Genomic DNA, 26,755 nt, shown 5'->3' on the forward strand with positions numbered 1-26,755 from the left:
CTTGGGTTTGGTTACGGTTCATGGATGTTCCCGATTGGTGGATGTGGTGATTACAGAGAGGGGGTCATGTTTGTCAGAAAAATATTTGGTTCAGAAGGATTCCGCAGGCCTGTCTGGTGGCTAATGCCTATGGTGCTTCCAGAGGCTGGATGCAGCTTAGTCAGTGAAGGGAGTACAGAAAATAACCACTGCCTGCAAAGAAGTTAAGACTTCATTTGGGTTTCCAGTAGTTTTCTCCTTCCTCTTGCATTAATCCTGTCCCAAACAGGATGACTTCACTGTTTGCTGTTTTTTAAGTTGCACTGATTGTCCATCAAAAGAAGAGAGGCCTGGACCAGGTTTTGAGAATGACTTCTTCCTTCTGAAACTCAGGCCCTGGTGAGCTTTGTAGCATATGGAACACAGCCTGAAAATCATCTTCACTGAAGCACAGTTGGGGTCCTGGAGGGTTCTCTTTCTGTGGATTGGGACTCAGAAAAGGTAACCTTTTCCTCAACATCTGTGGGTAACAGGAGCTGACATAAGGCTTGACATAAGGCTCTACACATTGCTGGTGCAGTTGGCTGAGGGAGTGGGCTGGTTCTCAGCTGACTGTGTGCTGTAGCCGTGTGTATCTCAGTATGTACCTTTTTTTTTTTTTTTTTTTAAGATTTTATTTATTTATTTGACAGAGAGAAATCACAAGTAGATGGAGAGGCAGGCAGAGAGAGAGAGGGAAGCAGGCTCTCTGCTGAGCAGAGAGCCCGATGCGGGACTCGATCCCAGGACTCTGAGATCATGACCTGAGCCGAAGGCAGCGGCTCAACCCACTGAGCCACCCAGGCGCCCCCAGTATGTACCTTCTTGAGGATCCCATTTTGCGATCAGAGCCTGGCAGACCTCATCCCACCTTTGCAGAACGTAAGTTATGTCCACCTGTAGCAGATCCTGCGACTGGTGGTGTTGATGCTCGGGCCGAGACTCAGAATAGTCCTTCAACTGCAATACTCCTGGGCCAGTCTGTTCTATGTGATTCTGGCATTTTTCTTGGTTTGGGAGCCAGAAAAGGGTCTGAGAGGTCCCCTCCTGAAGTTGAGGGTATTGGTAGGTAGGTCTAAGGGTCAGAGTAGAGAGAGAATTCTCTGCCTGCGTAGCCTGTGTAGGTTGCACCATCATGACACCTGGTCCTTGGCTCACACAAGGGACAGGAGCAGGTAGAAATGTTGGGTTCCTGCTGAAGGAATTGGAGAAAGCAAATTGATGAGACCTGCCCAGGGGTGTGGACAAATGAATTTGGTACTGTTGAGCTGTCAGATCTGGTCTTCCATTTGGGCCATCTGCCAAGGAATTCATGGACTTGCTTCTGCTCTGCTTTGGGTATAGGGTTCTTTGGTTCTGAAACCACATCTACATGAAGAAAAGAGAGAAGATACAGGACAAGTGATTGCAGCTCTGTTTTTCATACTGTGTAAATTGCAAAAGGGCTATTAATTTCGGCCCCAATATCAGAAATACAAGTATTCTGTATGTGTGAAATTCGTTACTCTTGTTCATGTGTTCAGTATGTATGTGTATATATGTGTGTGTATGTATGTGTACAAGTGTGTGTGTATACGCATAAAAACATAAATTGAGGTCATAACACTCAGCAATCAACGATAGAGGAATTGAAACTGGCTGAAAAGGCATATGATCTAGATCCTTTCCTCCCTTTAATTTCAACAGTGGATCAGAAACCAATTTTCTTGACAGGTTGACATTTTTCTCTTTGCCAACATGTGCATAAAAGTCCCTATGTTATATATACATGTATAAATCTGATCAAGGATTGTTTCTGTGCTGATAAACTGATGATTGCTACTTTGTTATGAGCATTTAACATACTGAACCACCGTCTCCCTAACTTTAGAAGGTACCCAATGAGAGTGATTTTGTTCTCCCAACTGGAGGACATGTGATTAAGTATATAGAGTTTTGGGGGTGTCACAAATTGGGGGAGGGGAGGTGGGCAGGGTAACTAGTTGGTAGAGGCCAGGAGTGCTGAAAATACCTACTAGGCACAGGACAGCGTCATAATAAAGGAATTATTGGACCAAAATGGCAGTTCCAACTGTAGAAAATTGTTCTCAAAATAGATACTTTCACATTTCCTCACGTATTTGCGGCTGGTGATTCTAAATGGGTATACCACTGACAAGAGTTCTTCATTTTGCAGGAGTGGGACTTGTAGTGCTAAATGTTTACCATCCCATACCTTTACATAGCCTTGATGATTGTGATAATCTAAGATAGGTCAGTTTTTTCAGCAACCCACCGGGGGGGGGGTAATATAACATATTTCATGTCACAGACACAGAACTTACTTGAATTCTTGGTTCCTGAATGCCTGTTTTTTTGGCCAGTTTTTCCCTGGTTGTAATATCAAGCAATCGGTTCCTCTCAGAGGCTTAAAGTAGGACGTGTGTTCGAGATCTTGGGACAGATGTCCAGTCTTGTCTGGCTGCTGTTGGTAAGTATTCTAAAGGAGAACATGGGAGTAGAAGATATCTTTTAGAACAGTTTTCATGTTTAAACTGGAAACTTGAGCCTGGGAAGGTCATGCTGATTACACTTACACTCCTTGAATCCCCAATGGTGACAGAAGAGGATGCTTGGAACAGAAGGACCAAAAGGCCCAGAACCTTGCCTGCTGAGAACCTCTATCAGCTGTGGGACTGTGCTTCTCTTTCTGACACTAGGGTGCCCAGAATAAAAGCTGTAAGTGCCTCTCAAGATACTGATTTTTTTTTTTTGAGAACATGGGCATGACATGCCAAGTTGTTTCCATTTTCACTGGGACCCGCTGAAGAAATGCATTTGAGCCTGTGGTTTTTTTTTTTTTTTTTTTTTCACCTTGAGTCCAAGGCTGATGATGGTGTTGTCCTTGGGTTTTGTCTTTTTCTAAGGAGCCTCCCAATTCCAATTGTCTCTGTTTTGATCTGTGGTTTTTAAACCAGACCTAAGTGGGAGAAGAAGATGTGAGAGTCATGTAATTCAATCTGTGTCGGTCCAAGTATCAATATAATTAAAATTGATTTGATCAACTACCATTGTGATAATATCCATAAGAAAAAAGTGATGTATTATGCTAGGAGTTACATTACTATTAGCTTACAATTCAGGACAGCATTTCTTTTATCACATGGTATCTCAAGAAAAATTATGACTTATGAGACAGTCAGTTCTACTGAAGGAGATCAATATATTTTCTTTTTTTTTAAGATTTTATTTATTTATTTGACAGACAGAGATCACAAGTAGGCAGAGAAGCAGGCAGAGAGAGGGGGGAGGAAGCAGGATCCCTGCTGAGCAGAGAGCCTGATGCGGGGCTTGATCCCAAGACTCTGGGATCATGACCTGATACGACGGCAGAGAGGCTTTAACCCACTGAGCCACCCAGGCGCCCAGATCAATATTTCTTTTACTCCCTTTCCTACTTCTCTCATAACAGGTCTTCAATCTGTGAAAGTCTTTTCTTGGCTTACCATCTGTTTATAAGTAACACCATTTTATAATGTGTAATACATACAGAATTGATTGTGGAAAAGAGTTTCTTTTTTTTTTTTTTCTTTTTTTTAAGTATGTATGAGTGTGGGGTACCTGGGTGGCTCAGTGGGTTAAAGCCTCTGTCTTTGGCTTAGGTCATGATCCCGGGGTCCTGGGATTGAGCCTCACATCAGGTTGTCTGCTCAGCTGCCCACCCCCTACCGCCTGCCTCTCTGCCTACTTGCGATCTCTGTTAGATAAATAATAAAATAAAAAAAAAATCTTAAAAAAGTATGTGTGAGCAGGGTGGGGAGAGGCAGAGAGAGAGAGAGAGAACCTTTTTTTTTTTTAAGAGTTAGTTATTTATTTTAGAGTGTGTGAGCCGGGGGAGGGGCACTGGAAGAGGGTGAGAATCAGTCTCCCTGATGAGTGTGGAGGCCTACCCAGGGCTCAGTCTCACAAACCTGAGATCATGACCTGAGCTGAAATCAAGAGTTGGACACTTTACTGACTGAACCACCCAAGTGCCCCAAGAATATCTTTAAATGGAGAGTAAGTTAGCAAAGCTGAGCTGTACTGATACTCCTCAATATTCCCTCTTACATATAATCATCAACAGATAACTTGTACACCTTGCTGTACAACTTGTCACATATAAAACCCATGGAACTCCTTGTTTCCTCATTTCTGGAGTAGGGTTTGCAATGTACTTTCTAATTACTTGTTTTATTTTGATAATTTGTGATAAATTTAGTGTTAATGACCACCAATATTTAATAACCCACTCCTTTATCCAGGCATTGTGCTGAAAGGTTATCTGTGCTCTAAATTAAAATGTTTCCAGGTAAGTCTTAAGCACATCACCAGATAGTCCCACTTTTATTACTGGGATTTGAGTAAACGGTCTCTTTACACCTAGAACAAATGCATGAAAAGTAAAATATTTCTTCCCAGCATCCTTCAGACAAAGGTCCATACAGCCAATGGCCAATTGGAGGCTCTCTTAATATATAGACACAAAAATCTGAATTGATTATTTTCCATAAAGAGCACATTTTTACTGATCTTCATTGTTTTAAATGCTGTCTCACTAGGTATAATTACATTGTCTACAATTATCGCCTTGCTAACTGAAGAAATCCAACTTAGTTTCATTTTCATATCAGTAGCTCTATTCAATAATACAATATGGGATTTTATTTCATATGCTCTTTTATTTTTTTTTAAAGATTTTCTTTATTTGACAGAGATCACAGGTAGGCAGAGAGGCACGCAGAGAGAGAGGGTGGCGGCCGGAAGCAGGCTCCCCACTGAGCAGAGAGCCTGAATCGATTCGGGGCTTGATCCCAAGACCCTGGGATCATGACCCGAGCTGAAGGCAGAGGCTTTAACCCACTGAACCACCCAGGCGCCCCTATGTCATATACTTCTGTGTATGAATTACACTTCAGGTATAAAACAAAAAACAAAAAACTAGCCTGAAAATTGGGAACATATGTGAGTTCTTGCCCCACGGTTTCCTTATAACTACATATTAATACTCATCCTGCAGTATTTATCAATAAAAAAATTTTTTTTAAAAAAATTTTTAAGTAATCTCTACCCCTAATGTGAGACTTGAACTCACAGCTCTGTGATCAAGCATTGCTTGCCTCTACCAACTGAGCCAGCACTTCAATACTTAATGATACCTTATCATTAATATAGCATTATAATTTCCTAAATTATGTAAATCTTAAAAACTTACCTCCTATTGGGAGAGCCTGAACCAGTCTGTGTATTCTCCTGCCATCAGTGAACATACCCAGCCCAAATTTTCACAATTGGTAAAAGATATAAACGCAGTTCTTGTTTTTAATATACAACAAAAAGCCCCTGAGCAACAAACTGGACATAAAAATGGCCTGAAGGTCCTGAGCCCAGCCTTTCTCTTTACCTTTAATCTGACAGTGAAATAGAAACCTATGCTTAACCTGAATTTTGGAAACCAATTTTGAAATACCAATTTCTTTGGCCCATTGTTTCCTGGTAGCTCTGTCAGGGTAAAGGTTTTGTTTAAACCATTCTTGGAGGATATCCTTTTGACTCTGGTTGTAAACAATCCTGCCTTGCCAGGTTTCTTTTTGTAGTCTGCCTGATGAAGAGAAAATGGGAAGAGGGGTATGGAGGATATGTTCATGGATTAAAAACTCTGTGTAAACCTAAGTCTTCACTTTTTTTTCCAGGTTGAAAGCCTATACATTCAACAATGATTCTCTATTTTTACTTTAGGAGTACAGATAAAGTCATGCTGAATTGGAGACATGTATGTTAAGTATGTACGTATAATAGAAAAAAAATGACAATCTGTGATATGAGTTACTGAAAATACAAAAAATTACTCAGAAAAAATAGGAAGCAATAGGAGCTGGGAAACATAATGGAAATAAACAAGTAAAACCTTAAGAAATTGAGATAAATTACACAGTAGCCAGTACTTTGTGGTAAAATACATTTTAATATAAAACATTAGGTTTTCCATGTGTATTTTCTCCATTTACGGTGTCAACTTCAGAACTTTTGACAACCCACTTGTGGGACTTATGGCTCTTATTTTAAATTTGAAATTCCAGTCTCCAACTTGAAAGCACTTTTCAGTCCCCCGACACAGCTTACGGATGCAAACAGCTCCTGCTCCAACAATATGCTTCTCTAATTATGATTGTGTTTTCAACTTTTATAAACTCTTTAAAATAAAGCATGTGGCATTATCCAAGAGCAAATTGCAGATGAAAACTTACGCTTTTAGTGCTGTTCAAATCCATCTTGGGAAGAACTGCCTGGATCTCAAGAGGTGAGTGGGCAACTGAGTAGGACTTCAAGACACACCTTATCAACACCCAGGGTGACCCACCCATTTCTTAAATGCCCTTCTATTTAATCCCTTCATTAAATGTTTAGCGCTTTTAGAAAGAAACTTGAAGTAATCAGATTAAGAAGTACAGATTCCACCAGGCAATTTTACATCTCTCCTAATGTCTTTCCAAATATGACTTAGAATCCGTGCTCTCTAGTTTACACATACAGACATTTCTAAGTGTTTTGTTTTCCACAGTGTTTTAGTACTCTATAAATTATTTTGGCTTGATGATGATACGATATTGTACGGATATATATATATGTCACTTTATGTTTTTCCTGAGTTCTTACTGAAGCACTTTTTAAAAATTCTGTTCAGTTAGCCACTGTATAGTAAGTATATCATTAGTTTTTGATAAGTGTTCAATGATTCATTAGTGAAACACTTTTTTAAAAAGGTATTTATTTATTTATTTATTTGAGAAAGCGTGAACGGAGGGGGAGTGGGAGGCAGACAGAGACTCAGGCTCTGGCTCCCTGCTGAGCAAGTAACTGCACACTCGGCTCCATCCCAGGGGCCCGGGATCATGACCTGAGTGGAAGGCAGATGCTTAACTGACTGAGCCACCCAGCTGCCCCAAAACACATCTCTTTCCATCATTGATAGGAAAGTGTACATGCCATCTTCACTTGTCTGTATGCCATAGTTATTAAAAAAAGAAAAGTATCTAGGTTTCAAGGTATTTTGTCGATTGAATTATACAATCAGTTGGGTTTAAGTAAAGGAGATTATCCTTGATAATCCGGGTGGGGCTGATAGAATCATGGAAAAAACTTCTTTTATTTATTTTTTTTTAAGATTTTATTTATTTATTTGACGGAGATCACAAGTAGGCAGAGAGGCAGGCAGAGAGAGAGAGAGAGAGAGAGAGAGAGAGAGAGAGAAAGGAAAGCAGGCTCCCCACTGAGCAGAGAGCCTGATGTGGGACCTGATCCCAGGACCCTGAGATCATGACCTGAGCTGAAGGCAGAGGCTTAACCCACTGAGCCACCCAGGCACCCAGAATCATGGAAAAGTCTTAAGAGCAAAGTTGGGCATTCCTGGCTGGAAAGAAAGCTGCAGCTGTGGAAAGTAGCTGCATTCACATGAGAGTTTCAGCCTTCCATAGGGTCTGCCCCAGAAATCTCATTCTTGCCTAGCCAGGTGTTACAATTGTATAAGCCCATAATAACAAAAGTCTATATATGTATATATACATGAGCACACATGTGTATGTATAATTTCACTAGTTTCCTATGAGTTCCGAAAGCTACTGATCCTGTTTTTCTGGTTCACTACCTCTAGTGCTAACAGGTATTAGCACTAGAGGTAGTTCTATAAGAACAGACTTATAGATAAATATTTGTATATATTACATATATATTTAAATATATATATATTTATATATAAATTTAAATATATATAAATATATATAAATATAAATAAGTACTTGGGTCACCTGGCCAGAATCAAAGCCATGTGAGGTTGTTGCTGAGGTCAAAGGAAATACTGTTAATATTAAACTTTTAGGGGCGCCTGGGTGGCTCAATGGTTAAAGCCTGTGCCTTCGGCTTGGGTCATGATCCCAGGGTCCTCGGATCGAGCCCCACATCGGGCTCTCTGCTGGGCAGGGAGCCTGCTTCCTCCTCTCTCTCTCTCTGCCTGCCTCTTGCCTACTTGTGATCTCTGTCTGTCAAATAAATAATAAAAAATAAAAATCTTAATAAAAAATATTAAACTTTTAATACCAGCTACTACCTTGTGACCATTTGCAGAATTGAGGATATACTAGTTTTGAGAGTTTTGCTATGAATCTGTATATGTGGTAAAATACTTTGTTTTCTTCCCACAGTTATCCCCAATAATTCATTAATAATAGTTAACTTTGTTATTATTTCAAGTAGGCTCCATGCTCAACTTGGGGGTCTGAAATCATGACCCTGAGATCAAGAGTCACATGTTCCACTGGCTGAGCCAGTAGGCATCCCAGTAATAGTTCACTTTAAAGATTTTTCATTTTATTTTTTTATTTTAGAGAGAAATAGCACGAGCAGGTGGAAGGGCAGAGGGAGAAGGAGAATGCCAAGCAGACTCCACACTGAGCACACAGCCCCACATGGGGCTTGAGCCCAGGATCCTGAGATCATGACCTGAGCAGAAATCAAAAGTCAGATGCTTAATGACTGAGCCACCCAAGCACCCCAATAGTTCACTTTAAATCACTGTATTTAAGGTGTATCAAAAGAGAATGATGCACATGACTCAAGGATGTTGTGTCTTCTTGGGAAAGGCTTCTTAGTGTGTTTCTGCTGTAGGCAAGATAGTTGTACTATATTAGGCAGAAATATCACTTTTTAAAATTTGGAAGTCATATATGGTTTCAGGAGAGGTGTATGGCTTATACAGCTCAACAACATGTAGACAGAAATGATTAGTTTTATGTGTCAGTATGGCTAATCTATAGAACTTATTCTCTCATCTAGTTGCTTCTGTGAAGGTATTTTGTAGAAATGAGTAAAGTCCACAATCATTTAACTTTAAGGGATATTATCCTATATAATCTGGCTGGGCCTAAGTAAGTCAACTGAAAAGCCAATAGAGACTTCCCTGTGAAGACATTCTTCCTGTTCATTGATATTCAGCTCATGCTCAAGAGTTCAGCCCGTACAAGGAATTTTTGAATTGCCTAGTGAGTCTCTAAAGTCCCATAGGCTAATTCCTTACAATTAATCATTATATATACTGATTCTGTTTCTCTAGTTGGATGGCTGAACTCTGCCTTATTTGGAAATGATGACATTTAACAGGGAAAAAGTGTATATGTGGATTTGTCACAGAGACAAACCATGGGTGGTGGAAAACTTTGTTGAATCCTAGAAAAATGCCTACTCGTGTTACACCACTATAAATTTTTTTTGGTAAAGCTATGTTAGCTGCGAAAACCTGGAAGGCAGAAAATAGGTGAAACCCACTTGTGCCTTGAATTATGGAAACAGAATTTTCTGTCATTATTTATTAAAAAAAGATTCTATTTATTTGACACAGAGAGAGACAGTAAGAGAGGGAGGAATACAAGCAGGGGATGTGGGAGAAGGAGAAACAGACTCCCCGCTGAGCAGGGAGCCCAAGGTGGGGCTCCATCCCGGGATCCTGGAATCATGACCTGAGCCAAAGGCAGATGCTTAGCCATCTGAACCACCCAGGCGCCCCATTTTCTGTCATTATTTACATGCTCTTGGCCACTGTTGCCTGGGACCATCTAGAAAGAAATGAGCTCAGAAGGGAATGTGTTAATAAAGGCATAATCTATTACTATTGGAAACAAAAAAGAGAAAGGAATTGTTGTTCAACAGGAAGAAGGGTAGGAGATTTTAGGGTAAGGGGTACAGGTAGATTTTATACTCATTTAAATGAAGACATAAAATGTTGGAGACCTACTTTTTAAAAAAAATTTTATACATAGTTAAGAATTGCAAAAATCAAAGCTGGGTTGTGATTTAAAACCTTTGGTCTATGGCAAGGATTGCATTGAAACTTCGACCAGTAAGTAATTTCTCTATTATTTAAGCATTCCTGTAAACTGCCACGGGGAAAAAATGGAGTGTGCTTTTGCCACAGAGAACTGATAAGCTTGAGATATTTTAGTTAAGATGAGAGAGAAATTAGGCGTAATGAGTTAGGGGGTGAGCTAACTGCATCCGGAAGTAAATGGAATCAGGGTAATTGGTTCGTACTTCTGTTTTCCTTTTTCTTTTTTTTTTCTTAATACCGCAGTCTCTAGGGTCCCTACTAATGAAGCCAAGCAAGATAAGGGACAATCAAGGACCTGGTCTGGGCACCTTAGCCAGGAAGCAGAAATTGATCTAAAAAGGGGGGAAGCATTCTCCCTTAAAGGTCTACACCTAAACATTTCCCCAGCTGAATCTTGGTACTGCTCTGTTCCAACGGATGCCATCTCCCCCCTCTTCTCCACAGATGAGAGGATGCTCACTACATGGGTCCAGCCCCTATTTCAGCTGCCTCATAGCCTGGGCTTTTGCTCTTTGAGATCTTGATGAAGGAACTGTAGTGAGATCTTCTCGTTGCTTTTGGTGTGAATGGAGGTTTCATATTGTGTCTGGTGGAGAAGGGTAAGATTATTTGGTGTACTTTAGAGATGGAAGTTAATAACGTTGACCAAACATATGAACCGTGGTGTATTTAATAGGGTCCACTTATTTCATGCCCAGCCTCATGTCACTAGCCCCGTTAGGCCTTGTCTTGTAGGGGGACTGGACTTCACAAATTGTTGATTTCAGGCTTTGCCCTGTGATTTCTTTCAGTCAGTGAATAGGAATGTACCATCTTTGAGCAGAATCCTCCATTTTTGGGGGCCATTGCTCTTCTCTCACTGCCATGACCCTTCTCTGTCCTACATAATGATGACCCCATTAAGCTGAATCCCAGAAGGATGAAAAATAGACTTTTGTTGAGGTAAGTCACTCGTGTTTGGAGGTCACTTATTGCCATGACAGAATTGAGGCCAAGGTGGGTGTACAAATTTGGTTTTTGTATTTTAGTCTCTGAGATCAGAGTTAAGGCTTTAAACCATTATCTGAATATTCCAAGAAACCAGTTTTTATAATTTTTATAGCCCCTTCTCTTTTAACTGCAGTAAATTTCCATGAAATTTAGAAGGGCATGAAATTCATTCTCTAAACAGAAAGTTGCAAGAGACTTATCCTACCTCAGGTGTGAAACCTAAGGGGGCACTAGCAGGACAGGATCCATTTGGTTGAAGATCACGGGAAGTTATTTGCTCAGCTGGTCATGTGACCTGCAGAAAATGAGGGAGTCTCCCTGGACCTGACACTCAGAATGTTGTGTACATGTGCAAGAAAGGAGGGAATCCATATGTGTTCTTCATCCTGGAGAAGATGTTTACTTGTTCTTTAAGAAGAAAGGACACAAAGAATTAAAGACCTCCCTGGATTTCGTTATCCGGTTACCCTCATTGGTTTATTAAAATGTAGAGACAAATTCACAGTCTCAGGGCCAATAGAAGGGGGAATTTGGTTCAGAAAGTAACTGAGATGACATAGTTTTTGGGCCTCATCAGAGGGGGTGAGGAGCTCTCTCCCTGGTGGCAGATGGGACAGAGTGATGTCAGGACGTAGACAGTGGGTAGGGCATGTGAAAAATGAAGGCTATCTTTCCCAGGACTGTGGTGGTGCAATGCCCTTTTCTAGAACCACAGCCTCTTCCAGTAGAGGCAATGGCCCTATGGTTTACATGTCAATCAAGGCCCCTCAGAATCTGACCCATTTGCAGTCTCCTCACCCTTGTTCACTAAGACGCCCTTTCTGTCCTACAGGAGGGTCCCAGCTGTCCCACCCACACAGTGCATCTTTCCTACAACCATTCCTTTGCTCAAGCTGCCCCACCAGGTGAGGTAATGACACACTTCCTGATACCCCAGATATCGATTTCTTCTATGCACACGGTTCTTAGGTAATTGATATTCACAGATTTGACCACAGATTGTTGTAGGACCCTAACTATTTCATTTAACTTCCCTAATGCTCATTTTACTCCATCGGCTCTAATTTCACTGCAGCAGTAGCCTGGAAGGTGTCAACCCCGAGTGGGGCTCCAACTGGAAGGAAGATGCACTTGTGTGGGACACTGTGGTCAAAGGGACCTTAAGTGATAGGGGGAATGGAATCCAACCCTGTTCCCCCAATAGAGTGACAAGGATCCCACATGGCGCAGCCCCTGTAGGAGAGGGGCAGGGAGGAAGGCACCTTTCCAGGCAGCATTTTCCTGATGGCCCTGCCCCAGGCTGCAGGGGTTGAAGGAACTGTTCTGACCCTTGTGAGGGCCCGCCATCAGTGTTCCCGGTCCTGCTGCTGAGTTCCTTGCCCATCTTCCTAATCCCCCATGGTTTGGCATTTGTTACTCTTGAAGAAAGTCCTTATAGGATTTCCACTGAGGTCGGGTGATTTTAGGGTGAGGTCATGGAAACAGACATTTTTCTCTGGATTTTGTGCTACCACATGCAGGGATGATTCTATGATTGATAGTTTAATAAATCTTATCTTTAGGAACCAAAGCTTGAACAAGGCCAGTGCCATAATTATGAAGGAGAAGCCGTCACCTGTGTTGGTCAGGAGAAAGGACGGTTGGTATTTTGTGGTTTAGACAATGTTCTAGTTTTTCAGAAGAACACCAAGACATAACTGAGGGTACCAGGCCTGGTCCTGGCCATTGGGTGCGGCTTTGCTCTTTCTCATATGTTTCATCAGGAAGTAGGGGCAGGAGGTGAGCTCGAGAATTGCAGTCCATCTGCTGGAGCCATTGTGCTGTCTGCTCTCAAATATGGGTCTGGAGTAAAGATGGAAAAGAAAAGTGTTGTCAGAAAATAATGGAGCCATGAGGAGTTCAACTGGGGGAGGAGGGAAACCTGGGCTGGTGACATCCAAGACCTGCTGCAAAGGGAAGAACCAGTATGCAGGCAGCCACGGTGCCCTGGGGCATTCCCCTGAGAACCACCTCTTTCCATTCTCTCCTGATTGTCTGACCCTTCTCTACCTTCCCCTCTCTCCCATCTGTTGCTTCCCCCTCCCTCTCTCACATCGGCCATCTCAGTCCTGGGAAATGCTGAAATGGAAGCTTAGGGCTGGTAAGTGCTGAGCTTCCTCACTGCTAGATGCCGCCTGGGGAGGGTGAAGGGGTAGAGGAGGCTGAGCAGTGACCCCACTGGAACACCGTAGTGTCTGTACTGTAGCACATCTAGGAATATTCCAAAGAGATAGCAAAACTGATGCAAAACAGAAATTTCTACTATGGAAAGCATTTTGAGTAAAATATTCACAGCACTGAAAAAGTACTTCAATTCAGGGGGAAAAAAATGGCTCTTACCCTAAATAAATGTTAAAGCCATTCGTGACTTCAGAGAATAAAATGGCAGTGGTACACTGGATCCAGTAGAAAACTGTGTGTGCCTATGCATGCATACGTATTTCTTGGATTAACGTTGGGTGCCAAGTTGACTACTGAGTCATTCTCGCCTGCGCACAGCGAATTGAGTCTCTTAGAGACAAATTTCCTAGTGAGTTTACGTTGTATCTTTGTAAAACAAGTCTTATCCAGTTTTGGGGGGTGGCATCTGAGGACTTTTTTCTCCTCCAGGAGGGCACACCTGTTTCCCAGATTTTATGCTCAAGCTCTTAAGAAGAACGGCGAGGAAAGATGTTGGTAATCACTGAATGTTAGCCTCGGAGGCCTCCTTTATCTGATGAATGGACAAATAAAATGTGGTGTATTTTACAATGCAATATTATTCAGACATGTAAGTTAATGAAATACATGCTATTAACACGAGTGAACCTTGCAAACATTAAGCCGAATCAAGGAAGCCAGACATAGAAGGCCACCTTTTGGTTGATTCCATTCCTACTGAAATGTCTGGGGTAGACAGATACATAGAGGCAGAAAGTAGGTGTGTAGTTTCCACTACCTGCCAAGGGAGGAGGGAGAATGGGACTGAGCGCTGGTTGATAGAGGATTTCTCTTTAAAGATGATAACAATTTTCTAAAATTAGCCAATGTTCATGGTTGTACAACCTTCCCAATATGCTGAAAACCATTGGATTGTACACTGTAAAAGGGTATATTTTATGGTGAATAAATTACATCTCGATAAAATTACATCTTCATTCTCTGTTATCAAATGGAGAATAACTCCTAGAAAGACAGCATAATGGAAAGGGTCGTGAAATGTTTACCCTCCAAGTAAGTGAATGTGTGGAAGAAACTTTCCCAAAACAGTTCATATTGAAAAACTGCTTCCAATGAATGTGTAAATTAAGGAGTCACACACTATCATCAAATTTAAGGCCATTGCTATTAACGGTTGTCAATGTACTGTATTCACAGGGCACACATTTTAGATTAAAATCATCTCACTTGCTGTAACTTGAGTACTTATATAACATATCTTTGGCCAGAAAAAAAATTTTTTTATGCGTTATATTGTGTGGATAACTCCAAAGAAGATACTGACAAATACTGGAAATTTCTTTTTTCTTTTTATTTATTTATTTTTAAAGATTATTTATTTATTTGACACAGAGAGATCACAAGTAGGGAGAGAGGCAGGCAGAGAGAGAGGAGGAAGCAGGCTTCCCGCTGAGCAGAGAGCCCAATGTGGGGCTTGATCCCAGGACCCTGAGACCATGACCTGAGCCAAAGGCAGAGGCTTAACCCTCTGAGCCACCCAGACGCCCGTCTTTTTATCTATTTATTTGAGAGACTGAGATCACAAGCAGGCGGAGAGGCAGACAGAGAGAGGAGGGGAAGCAGGTTCCCTGCTGAGCAGAGAGCCCAATGTGGGGCTCTATCCCAGGACCCCAAGATCATGACCTGAGCTGAAAGCAGAGGCTTTAAACCACTTAGCCACCCAGATGCCCCAAATATTGGAAATTTTGAAAGCATGGAATGCATAATACAATCTGATTAATGTTGAAAATGAGAGAGCACTAAAATGTAACTCAAAAGCATCCATTCATTTCCAGTGGTTCACTTTCTTTTTTCAAAAAGAAAATAACATCAATCTAAGGAATGTCACTGTGTTTATTGGCCAAGAGATAGTGCATGTGATTATGAATAAGTATTAATGTTAAACTTAGGAAGTATTGCCTTAAAAATTATGAAAATATATTTTACCAATCACTAACATTGGTTACAATTCTATTCAAATTAAGTTTCTATTAATCAATATTTTAATAGTGCTACATCATTATATTGATAAACTATAATTATTCATCATTATTTCATAACCCAGTCTCAACAATATGAGCCCAGATGATATAAATATATGAATAAATTTAGAATTTATGATATGTTTCCTATTAGAACACTCAGTTATAATTGTTTAATATTTTTGTTAATTATTATATCATTTGAATTATAGTTATTATTATATCATTTAAAGTTACCCTTTTATTTTGGATACTTTCACATTGTTCTGGTTTCCTAAGATATTCATGCCACTTTTCTCTTGACTTCCAGACTTCATAAAAATCAACATATCACTGAATCCTGCTGTCTTAAAATCTGAGGCCTCTCACTGTCTGGGTGCTACCAGAAGATATGTAAGTTCTATTGTCAATCATATTTTATTTGCAGTATTCAAATTAAGAAGTTCAAAATAAAAAGTGAAATTCCCAAGAATGTGAATTTTATTAAATTTATTATAGATTATAAAATTCACATTTTATTAGAAAGATCCTGGGATCCTTCAGAACTCTCTCATGTGTGTATGACCATGGGGGGTCGGGGGGACTTCTCCATGAATAAATTGGTGAAGCTGGGATGCTAATAACATGCGAGAAAGTGTGAGGCCCTGGGCGCTTGACATAAGTGGCCAGAAATAACATAATGTGTTCAGATCTTAAGATTTCCATTGCACAAACTTTATGTCCTATCACATCTTCTTATCTCATCTTGCATTCATTATAGTGCATACCTCACTGTTTATTGCTAAAAATCTAGGGTAGCACTTTCTTCATATTCCTTAGAACAGAATGCATACCATTTATGAACAAATATATATGTATATATATTTATTTATAGAACACTTACACACTTATATATTCTGATAATATTCTTCTTTTATTATTTTTTATTCTTCTGTTATTTTGTCTCAGAAAAGACCAGTTGCCTTTCTGAAACCTGAAGTGTCCCAAATATTCTAACAATTCTATAAATTAGATATTCTATTTGATAATATTCTATCAGTTAGAAGAAATATGTAAAGAATGGTCTAACCAAATAATCACGCCTCAATTCTAAAATCTCTCCTCTTTTCTGATTTTGTTTTTCTCGATTATTTACATATCTCTCAGTCCACTGAGGAAGTACAAAGTATCATTAAAGAAAATGCTCCTATCTGCTGAAACTCAGATTCCATATTTTGTTTTAAGGCACCTTGGTTAATGCAGTTATTTAAAAAAGTTTTGTTCTTTAGAACAAACCATGAAGTCATGCTGAATAGCTTTTGATTTATTCTGGAATGTATATTCACTTGCTACATGACTTTCCCCCCAACATCTGATTCTAAGACATCCTTAAGTTGAATTCAACATCCTAATCAAAATTCACAAACTTACACCCTCATCAAGAGGAATACAAACTAAAGTTACGAAGAAAGACATAACTGGGAATAGGGTACCAAGGGGAGGGGTGGACGCAGTGCCCAGCGCGGTGAGCTCACGAACAGTTCTTCCCTGGGAGCTTGTTTGTCTGGGCCCACATTGGGCTTAGTCTTGGACACCATCTGGGCACTCAGGCACCTTTGATATTGGGGGACATTTCATGTAAATCGGTACTTAGAGATGTGTCTGGGTGTCAGGTCTCACCTTGGGTCATGTCAGGGGTGCAGGGCATCGGGCCTGGCCGATGTGGCAATCTGTTCAGGTACAGGTTGTATCAGGAAGCCTCCAGGCAGAAACTGTGCTAGAGAGTAACTTAGGATGAAAATACATCCTCGGGTGCTTGGATGGCTCAGTGGGTTGAGCCTCTGCCTTCAGCTTGAGTCATGATCTCAGGGTCCTGGGATTGAGCCCCGTGTCGGGCTCTTTGCTTGGTGGGGAGTCTGCTCCCCCCCCCCCGCCTGCCTCTCTGCCTACTTGTGATCTCTCTGTCAAATAAATAAATAAAATCTTAAAAAAAAAAAAGAAAATACATCAACCGATGGAGACCCCATGTCCTTGCTTTAAGTGGGGACAAATCTGCCGATATCCAAAACATTCACAATTCCAGATGATCAAAGAAAAACCACAGTCCGCGATCAAGTGAAATGTCAGGGTACCGCTAAAAACTCACAGCGATTCTTCTGCTGTGGAAGGAGGGTGCTTCCTCTGGGCTACTATTTCCCTCCAAGTAACAACTGGGTGATTTGTCTTTAGAAACTGAATAGGAGCCACTCTGGGATTTTTTTGTGTGTGTCTCTAATAGTCTCATTCACCTGCAGCCAAGGTTAGAGATGCACACTGTTGCATGCGTTATGCCCGTCTCCACAAGACTGGGAGGATTCTGCATTTTGATAACTTGAGCAATGGGATACATTTACTCCTGGGCCCCATCTCATTAAGATCACCATTTTCAAAGACCTCAGTGCCCTCAGGAAAGTGACCTGCTGTTGTAGAAGGTCGTTTCTGTGTGTGACTTGCCATGACCCGTGAGCTGACAATACTGTGAGGGTCGAAGGGCAGTGGCATGCCCATAGCCTTGTTTATGTTTCCTTGCAGTCCTGTCATAGTGACAGGAAGCTGATCCTGGGAGAAGGAGGGCTTCCCAAGGCCCAGTTGTGCTGGGCTCCTCCTCCGCATGGGCTGGGTGCCCTTGCTCTGTCCTGGTGGAAGACAGAGTTCTAGACTGTGGACATCAGCTCTAACTGTCACCGGGTTGGCCTGGCAGTGGCCAAGGATGGGACAGCTTCATGGAGGGCCTTTCCATTCCCAAGATAAGCCACCTTCTGTTTTTTGTTTTTTTTTTTTTTTAAAGATTATTATTTATTTATTTATTTGACAGACAGAGATCACAAGTAGGCAGAGAGGCAGGCAGAGAGAGAAGGGGAAGCAGGCTCCCCGCCGAGCAGAGAGCCCAATGTGGGGCTTGATCCCAGGACCCTGAGATCATGACCTGAGCTGAAGGCAGAGGCTTTAACCCACTGAGCCAGCCAGGCGCCCCCGCAAAATAAGCCTTCTGCTGGGGAGGGAGAGGTGAAGGACATTAGAACAGAGAAGGGAATTAAGAGTCCCAGGAAGTGTTTTCACCATCATAATCTGGCCTGAGGCTGGCCATGGTAGAACACTGGGCTGGAGTGTTTGCCTGGGGAGGCCCAGCGCCTTGTGGCCTCTGGTTAGATCCGAGTTCAGATTCCCTTTCTTGTATCCCAGTGACTCCACTTTACCTACATTCTCCTTCACCGAAGTGTGTGCCCTGAGAGGCTGGTTTTGAGGGCTGTCAGTTAGGGTCAGAGAGGTCAGGAGGGTCAGCGGGAAGCGAGGGGCATGGCGTAGGGTGCCACATGAAGAAAACGATAAGACTGGGTTGTCTCTGAAGGCAGACTCCTCTGTGTGGCCATCTTTGTGCAGAGCTGGATTTTGAGGCCGGAGGCTAGAGGTTTCCGAGTCTGCAGGCATGTCTCCTTGGAGGTGTTCAAACAATTAAATACAAGGTGAATACTGAAGGATGTTCCTATAGAAGGTTCACAGACTGCTCTCTTTCAAGAACAGCTTAGTAAGCCATATCCGTCTTTTTAAGTGGAGTCAAGTCAGCTCTTGGCACACAGAAGTAGGCTCTGTGTTTCTAATCCCTCTAGGTGTAAGATCCGGCACGATAAGCCCTTCTTATGGGACTTTATTAAACTGCCATCTCCGAGATACTGTCCTTACATCATCTGGAACAAAGAAACAAGGCACTCACCAAATTTACTGCCAAACAAATTCTATTTATGAAGCATTATCTTCAAAATAATCATTCTATTGAGCTTTAGTTTGAGCAAATATACAATTATTTAGCAATAGCAGTGAAAACAATTGTAAGAAAGTCCAAAATTACATCAGAAGAGAGAAAAAGTGTTCCTGTTTCTGGATGAAATAGTAATGACAAAAGTAATATTCATGTTTTATGTAATGAACGTTTATAAAAAACTGTCCTAAACATTATAATCCTATTAGTTCTCCATATTGCGCAATCACTTAAAGGCAGGAAGACAAAGAGAAAGAAATCAAAATTATTTCAAAAGAAAGACCACATTCCTTTTGTGTTTCTGATTATTTCAGTGGTCTTGTTAACAGGAATGAAGATGCTGTCATTACAGCACCTACAAATAGAATAACATGGAAACATCAAGTTTCGAGAGACACCTGGAAAAAACTTAGAGTTCTAGAACTTGTTTGAGACCCAGTTTCCTCACCTCTTATGCCATTCCTTTCCTCAAGGCGAGCCACAGTGGGGCTAAATGAGATAAATAGAAACCTGGTGTGGGGGCAAGCACTCTGGGCTTCGAGAGACTTGCTAAGTGCTTGTACTTTCCCCCACCTCCTTCACTTGGGACTGTTCAGGCTGGTGGAATGTTCTGGGTCCCTGAGGTCCAGCAGCTTTTCCTTCAACACAACAGCACCCATACTCTTTACTGCCTAATTGTGGTTTAGGAGTCCTGGTACCGTACCCACGTCTCCTTTAGCATCTTCCTCTTTTCCCACAACACTGGGACTGGCACCCATTCCCACTGCCCACATTTGTGTGGCGTGTACGACTCACTGTCAGGGGTCCATCTCAAAGGGGCTGGCCCATCACCCACGCAGAGAGGGTAGAGTGGTCTGATAAAAACTGAGGTTCTTCAGGGAAACTGCAGGCAGTGGGGAACAACAGGGTCCCAGGTGAGGCTCAAGAAGGCACCACAGATGTGTGTGTCCCGCCCAGGGAGGCCCGACCTGCCGGAACTGTGTGAGGTCTCAGGTCCTTCCCTCTGGATTCATGCATTCACTTCTCGCTAAATTCCTCACATCCTTTTTTTTTTTTTTTTTTAAAGATTTTATTTATTTATTTGACAGACAGAGATCACAAGTAGGCAGAGAGGCAGGCAGAGGGCTTGGGAGAAGCAGGCTCCCTACTGAGCAGAGAGCCTGATGTGGGGCTCAATCCCAGGACCCTGAGATCATGACCTGAGCTGAAGGCAGAGGCTTAACCCACAGAGCCACCCAGGCGCCCCAATTCCTCACATCCTTAATGAGTGCCTGCCATGGGCTGGACAGGACGGCTCCGTGGGGATAAGATAAACTCTGTTGTAACAACCTGTACCATTCAGAGGAAAATGCAGACTATACACGAGGAAATAAAATTCCTTCAGAGAGGATGGATGCTCTGAGGCCCTGAATAGGGAGAAGGAAGGGCGGGGATGAGCGAGCATAGACGCTAGCCTGCGGTGGTCAGGAAAGGCGCTTCCAGAAGCCAGGGCAGCGTCGGTATCTCAGTGAAGAAGGCAGCACCCACCTATCTGGGGGAAAGGTGTTCCTGGCAGAGGAAACAGTGTGGGATCTGAGACAAAACAAACAGACAAACAGACAAAAACTGACCTTGACATATTAACGGAACGTTAAGAAGCTTAGAGTTCTAAACTGTCCATGAACCTTCGTTCCAGCTGTCACTGGGCTGGCAGGCAGTGGCTGAGGGTGGATGGGGCCACCTACGAGGGACGAGGGTTGACAGCTTGGCCTTTGAGGTCCTTTCCAACCCCAAGGCCAGACTTGTGATGGGGACAGGAGGTGAAGGGCACAGAATAGAGCAGTGGGTCAAGGTCCTAAAAATGTCTCTGTTAGAGTCTTCATAATCCTGCTGGGAGCTGGCCTGGCTGAAGTGCTGGGTGTGTCCAGTGACTTTTGGAGGGGTCCGCCTGGGACACCTCTCAGAGATAAGACTGAGATTCGGTCTGAAGGATCATCCCAGGGAGCTTAGCTTGTGGACAATGAGAAGCGCTTTGCCTTAGGGTTAAATATGAGTTCAGTGTTTCTCTTACACAATCTGATGACCCCATTTCTTCTGTGCCAAACCTAACTGAAATGTATTCTTTGAAAGGCTGGTTCTGGCATGTGTGGTGGTGGAGAACCACATCAGGCTTCTGGTGGTGGAGAACACTGACTCCCAAGTGTAGGAAACCGGCTCACCTCTAAGAGCTGGTATCCCGCACCACAGTTCCCCTCCGAGGGTAAGGGGTGAAGGTAGTGGCATCATTACAAGTACGTGTGATGACTAGTGAAGAAAGGGATGCTTGGCCATACAAAATGTTTCATACCCTTACCCTTTCTTAAGTCAAAACTTGATCTTGTTAAACATATTAATGTTGTAACTAGAGTAGCTCAGCTCTTGTTACAACCAAAATAAATGTTGCATTCCAAATCTGGAGAGAACTCCTGTAAAATTCCCTCTTAGCGTTCATGGTATGGGGCCTTGTCAAACAAAGCCAACCAAAATTCTTTTTTAAAATTTTTTATTTTTTATAAACATATATTTTTATCCCCAGGGGTACAGGTCTGTGAATCACCGGGTTTACACACTTCACAACACTCACCAAAGCACATACCCTCCCCAATGTCCATAACCCCACACCCCTTCTTCCCACCCCTCCCCCCAGCAACCCTCAGTTTGTTTTGTGAGATTAAGAGTCACTTATGGCTTGTCTCCCAAAATTCTATTCTTACTTACACACCAGCAAAGAAAGCAGAAGAAATATAAAGTCTCATTTTAAGAAAAAAGGAAATTCTGTGTTTCCGATGACGTTAGTGGACTCGTTAGTAGCCACAGAATACCACCTACAAATAGAGCAACAGGGAGACGCTGAATTTTGAGAGCCACACCCACTGTTCTAGAGCACCGTCTAAGAATTACAATCCTATCAAGTTCCCACATGGGGCAGTGAGTGGTCTGAATGAAAGCTTTTTGGGCCACCCATGGCCAGGGGGAGGCAGACATCTTGCCAGGCTCTGACCTTGATAAAAGGCCCAAATGCTAACGTGGTGATATCAAATTGGATGTGAGGGCTCGGGCAGAGGGAGCATCCCTGGATTTCAGCTGTCCGTGTTGCAGAGCAACGCAAGTTAATTTCCAGTGTTTCTTTATGGGCCCGCTCCCCTCTGTTCCCATGGTTACCTCCAAAATGTTTTTGCCACTTGCAGGAAGAACCTCTGGTTCTAATTAGGACTGCGTTTGCTCGTTTGCTGGTTATGCTCCCATCGCTTCTTACCCACTCATGGTGAGCCGGGAATGGCCGACTTCCTCTTCCCTGACCTTGCTCAGCTCCCAGACCTAGTCCCGTGATCTGCACTCAAGGCTGAGCCCCTTCCCCCTGCACCTGCTGATGTCTGGTTTTGCCCTCGGAAGAGTGTGCTCGTAGGCCTCCAACCTGTGCACATGTGGCCCAAACGCATGCATATTTGCAGTCTCTGGAGCAGCTCCTCTTGAGTAAATGACCATTTCCCTCCACGAGAGGTCCTCGTACTGCTCCTCGGTGGGGTCTGCCGCAGTAACAGCTACCGCAGAGGCGAGGCCGGGCAGCTTTTCAGAGAATGGGGAATGAGTGGAATTTTGGGGCGGATGTCCCAGATTGAGTGCTGATAACTTAGAAGGGGATCATAAAAACAGCAACTTCTTTTATCATGTGCTAAGAATTCTCTGCAAGTTCATGTCATTTAACCTGCATACCTCGGTCAGAGTTGAGGAATTCGAGGGACCTGGTTTAGGGGATGTGGCTCAAAGAAACCCAGCTAGGAAGGTGTAGAGGCGAGCCTCATCCTTGGGCTTTGGAGCATGAGCTGACAGCCCCATCTCAACGTTTCATAATTTGGAGCGTGTTTGAGCCTCAGTTTCCTCATCTCTCCATGGGACTCCTGCACGAAGTGGGGTCATCAGTGGGTTTTGAGGGGGTAAGGTAGAGAACAGGGTGGAATTCCTGTCAAGGTGTGTGCTTTGTTGAGTTCTGCGCCTCGCAGATATTGGCCGTGACTCTTAGCAAAGAGCTGAGTGTTGAGTGCTTGCCAGTCCCTCCCTGCTAGGGACTCTCCAAACCAGTGAAAACCCTGGGCTGGAGGTCTGGTGGCCCTCACTCCCCGCCCCTCCCTTCCTTCCTTCCTTCCAAGATTTTATTATTTATTTGTCAGAGAGAGAGAGAGAGAGAGAGAGAGAGCGAGAGCACACAAGCAGGGGAAGCGGTAGGCAGAGCAGGCAGAGGGAGAAGCAGGCTCCCCACTGCTGAGCAGGGAGCCCAATGTGGGACTTGATCCCAGGGCTCTGGGATCATGCCCTGAGCTGAAGGCAGATGCTTAACCAACTGAGCCACCCAGGCATCCCTGGCGGTTTTATTTGACCACAAAAGCACCTGAGCTCCTTCCTGCTCAGTGCCAAGGACGGGAGGCAGGGGCTACCCTACCACACCTCCTCTTCTTTCCCCACAATCTTGACCTTCCCCTCCCTTCTCCATGAGCAGTGTTAATGTGGAATCTTTGGCCTGAAACCCACACCGGAGAAAGGAGCCGTTTCTAGGGCAAAGCCTGTGTTCTTCAGGGAATGTTTGGCCCATGGGAGCAGCGGGGTCCAGGCAAGTCTCCAAGGAGGCATCGCATGTATGTGGGTCCTGCCCTGGGAGGCCCACAATGGCTGTTTGGTCAGGTCTGAGGTTTCATGGGTGTCTTTCCACTGGATTCACTTGTTCATTTCTTGCTCAGTTTCCCAAATCCTTGAGTGACTGTCAGGTGCTTGGCAGGAGGGAGGGCTTGGCAGAAATAAGATCATCTCTCTGCCCTACTTGCCTCGTAGTCCAGAGTGATGCAGAAATACATGTGAATAAACATGGAAATAGATGATTTCTGAAAGGACCATGGTTCCAAGGTCATAAATAGGGTGAGGGAATAGAGAGGACTGAGTGAGCAGAGCCACTGGCCTGGGGTGGTCTGGAAAGGGCACCTTCGGAAGATAGGACCAGTGTTGGTATCTAAATGAAAGAGCACCCACCCATCTGGGGAAAGGTGTTTCTGGCAGAGGAGATCATTCAAGTGACCTTAAGATGCTTTTCGGATAGAAGGATGGTCAGTGTCTGAGTAGGAGGGTCTTGGACATAAGCATGTCTAGACCAGGAGCATGGATTTGACTCTCAGCATGATTTGGAGTCATTGGTGGGCTTTGTGCATCATGGACTCCTGGTGTCATTTAGGGTGTTAAATTGTTTCCACTGGCGGTGCTGTTGTAAAGGTGAGACAGTTCAGGGAAGGAGAGGTGAGGGTTGACAGCCTCTGAGATCCTGTCTAGTCCCAAATCCAGGCTTGTGATGGGGCAGGGTGCTACAGGACACAGGACAGGGAAGGAAGGTGGGGTCACCTTTGTAACTTTGTCTGGGGCAGGCCTTGGGTAAAGAGTGGCTGGGCTAGGGTCATCTGGGTGGCTCAGTGGGTTAAAGCCTCTGCCTTCGGGTCAGGTCATGGTCTCAGGGTCCTGGGATCGAACCCCACATCGGGCTCTCTGCTCAGTGGGGCTTCCTCCTCTCTCTCTGCCTGCCTCTCTGCCTACTTATGATCTCTGTCTGTCAAAAAAAAAAAAAAAAAGAGTAGCTGGGCTTGACCTATGAACTTGGGTCACCTTTCAGTGTCAAGGTTAAGGTTGCCTCCCAGTCAAGCATCCCAAAGGGGGCAGGTTGAGCAGAGTGGTGACCTCAGGGTTAAATCTGATTCCCATTCACATCAGGCACAAAATAATCCACAATCCTCAGTGTTGTAATTTGATCAGGTCCTCCATTGAGATGTTGTGTAATCATTTTCTACAATGACAATAAAACCAGAAGAACAACATCAAAATTATTAAAAAAAAAAAAAAAGGGCAAAATGAAACACTGGCCTCCTGGATTATTTTAGAAGACTTGCTAAAAACAATAAAAAGCTGTAATTATGCTGCTTGCAAATAGGATAAAATGAAGCAATTAACTTAGTTTCACATTGAAGTAATCCACAACTATAGAACATTGTCTATGTAGTATAATCCCAAGTGGTTTTCACTGTAGACATTACAGAATCAATTAATAGCCATAAGACTCATATAGTATTAGAAAATTATTTGAGTGGAGAGAAAACATCTTTCTGTGGTCTGGTTCTGTAGCTGTATGATCAATGGAAGGTGGAGTCAGCTCAGTGGTGACTCACTTCTGTTTTCAGGCTGTGTAGACAGCCTTCAATGTGGAGACATTTCCTGTCGCTGATGGAGGATGAAGAGGAAGTGCACAGGGCCAGGGAAGTCCCTCGGTGGAGAAGATTCCTAGGCAATTTCTTCTGAAATTCTGGAATGGGGGAAGACCAGAGAGTTCTATCCCCCATGAGCAATCCCCTTAAGGTTTTCTAAAACATCTGAAGTCTGATAAGGGGCAAGGGGGAGGACCAGAGTCTAGGTCAATGGAATTTGGATCCTCTGATTTGTGGAGTCAAAAGAAAGTCCCAAGCTGCTATCTGCACCAGGAGGACCAGGGTACCCTGGCTATCCTGAGATCTTCAAAAAGATCTGTGTCAGGATGGAGCTGACCTGCCAGAGGAGTCTTTCCCCTGGTCTCCAGATCTTTGGAGGGACCCTGGATCCTCAGCCAGCCATAGCCTAATGGGGTTCATTCCACCGGAGGATGTCCTGGTGGTCTCTGTCCTCTGCCAAATGTCCTATTTGCAACATCAGGGACATAAAGATATTTTTTCAGAAACTTTCATTGTTTCTCAGTTTTTCTTTTTCCTTCTCCACCCCCCCCCCCAGGTATGCACTTTCTTTTCTTAAGCTATGGAGGTGTCTCTCAGCCAACAGCGCTCCTGACTCATAGTCATGAGCTCTTTGAATAGGTTTCAATAATAACACATGATTCTTTAGAATTTTCCTGACAGAATTTTGGCTTGTATTTTGTAGGTGTCCAGCTCTTTGCATTAATGGTCTTGTCATATGATTTTGAAGGAGTTTCCTACATCTCTGCAGGGTACATCGTCTCTAAATCAGGTATTTGGTGAAAATGATTTTTATGTGGATACACTTGAAGGAGGATAAGAGCTGGGGTGTCTCCCTTTCTAACTGCGCCTTTCCCCCCCCTGATTTCTGGGAACCTTTTCTGGTTTAGAGACATTTCAGATGATCTTTCAAGGCACTGATTATTTCCTGTTTTTCAGTTCAGTTAGTATGCAGCTGGTCTCTTTAGGAGTTTTAAAATGAGTGTTTAGACTCAAGCCACACCAATCATTGTCTTTCCTTTGGTTCACCTTGCACTTGGTCCCACCTTCTGATGAACTTATATCATCCAGTTCCAGGCTCCCACAATCCACGTCTTCTCCTGGAGCCCCAGCCCTCATCTTCGTCATTGTCTACCCAGAAACTTGATCTGACCTTGTAAAAAGAGTTTTGTGATATTATTTTCTTTTGTGCAACAAATGTCTTCACTCTCTTGTTCATTCATTTGGCTTCTTTTGAAAACTGTGTCAGGCTTCCTTGAAGATGAGAATTTTTCTCCAGAGCATCTCTGAGAGCTCCCTGAAATTTTCCTTCATTTTCCCCAATGGGTTTTACAGATGTTAACAGCTGCAGGGACTCCATTTGGGTACTCTGATGTAGCTGGTAAAGACTGTGTTTTTCTGGTATGTTGGTGATTAGCTCGACTTGTTTTTTATCTTGACATTTGTCCTTTTTTGGTAGTTTTGGAATGTGTACTTTATACCCAAGTAAAAGGTCAGATGTTTCTAGGTCTTTATTCATGGTCTCCAATTTTCCTGTTCCTGATACCGTGTCTCCCAGAAGTGTGCCACTGAACTTGACTCAGGCCCT

At 43.1% G+C, this 26,755-nt stretch overlaps 1 protein-coding gene across 1 annotated transcript; it reads right to left on the reverse strand.

Annotated features, from left to right (window-relative positions):
• Positions 1-795: 795 nt before the first annotated feature.
• On the reverse strand, positions 796-26,295 carry DUXB (double homeobox B). The gene is given in 6 exon segments (XM_059381633.1): positions 796-1,386; positions 2,343-2,497; positions 2,872-2,977; positions 5,478-5,634; positions 22,281-22,483; positions 26,197-26,295. Coding segments are annotated over 6 exon segments (1,305 nt in total). The 3' UTR covers positions 796-801.
• Positions 26,296-26,755: the final 460 nt, after the last annotated feature.

Source organism: Mustela nigripes, chromosome 17 (assembly GCF_022355385.1).
Source record: "Mustela nigripes isolate SB6536 chromosome 17, MUSNIG.SB6536, whole genome shotgun sequence".
NCBI classification, from domain to species: Eukaryota; Metazoa; Chordata; class Mammalia; order Carnivora; family Mustelidae; genus Mustela; species Mustela nigripes.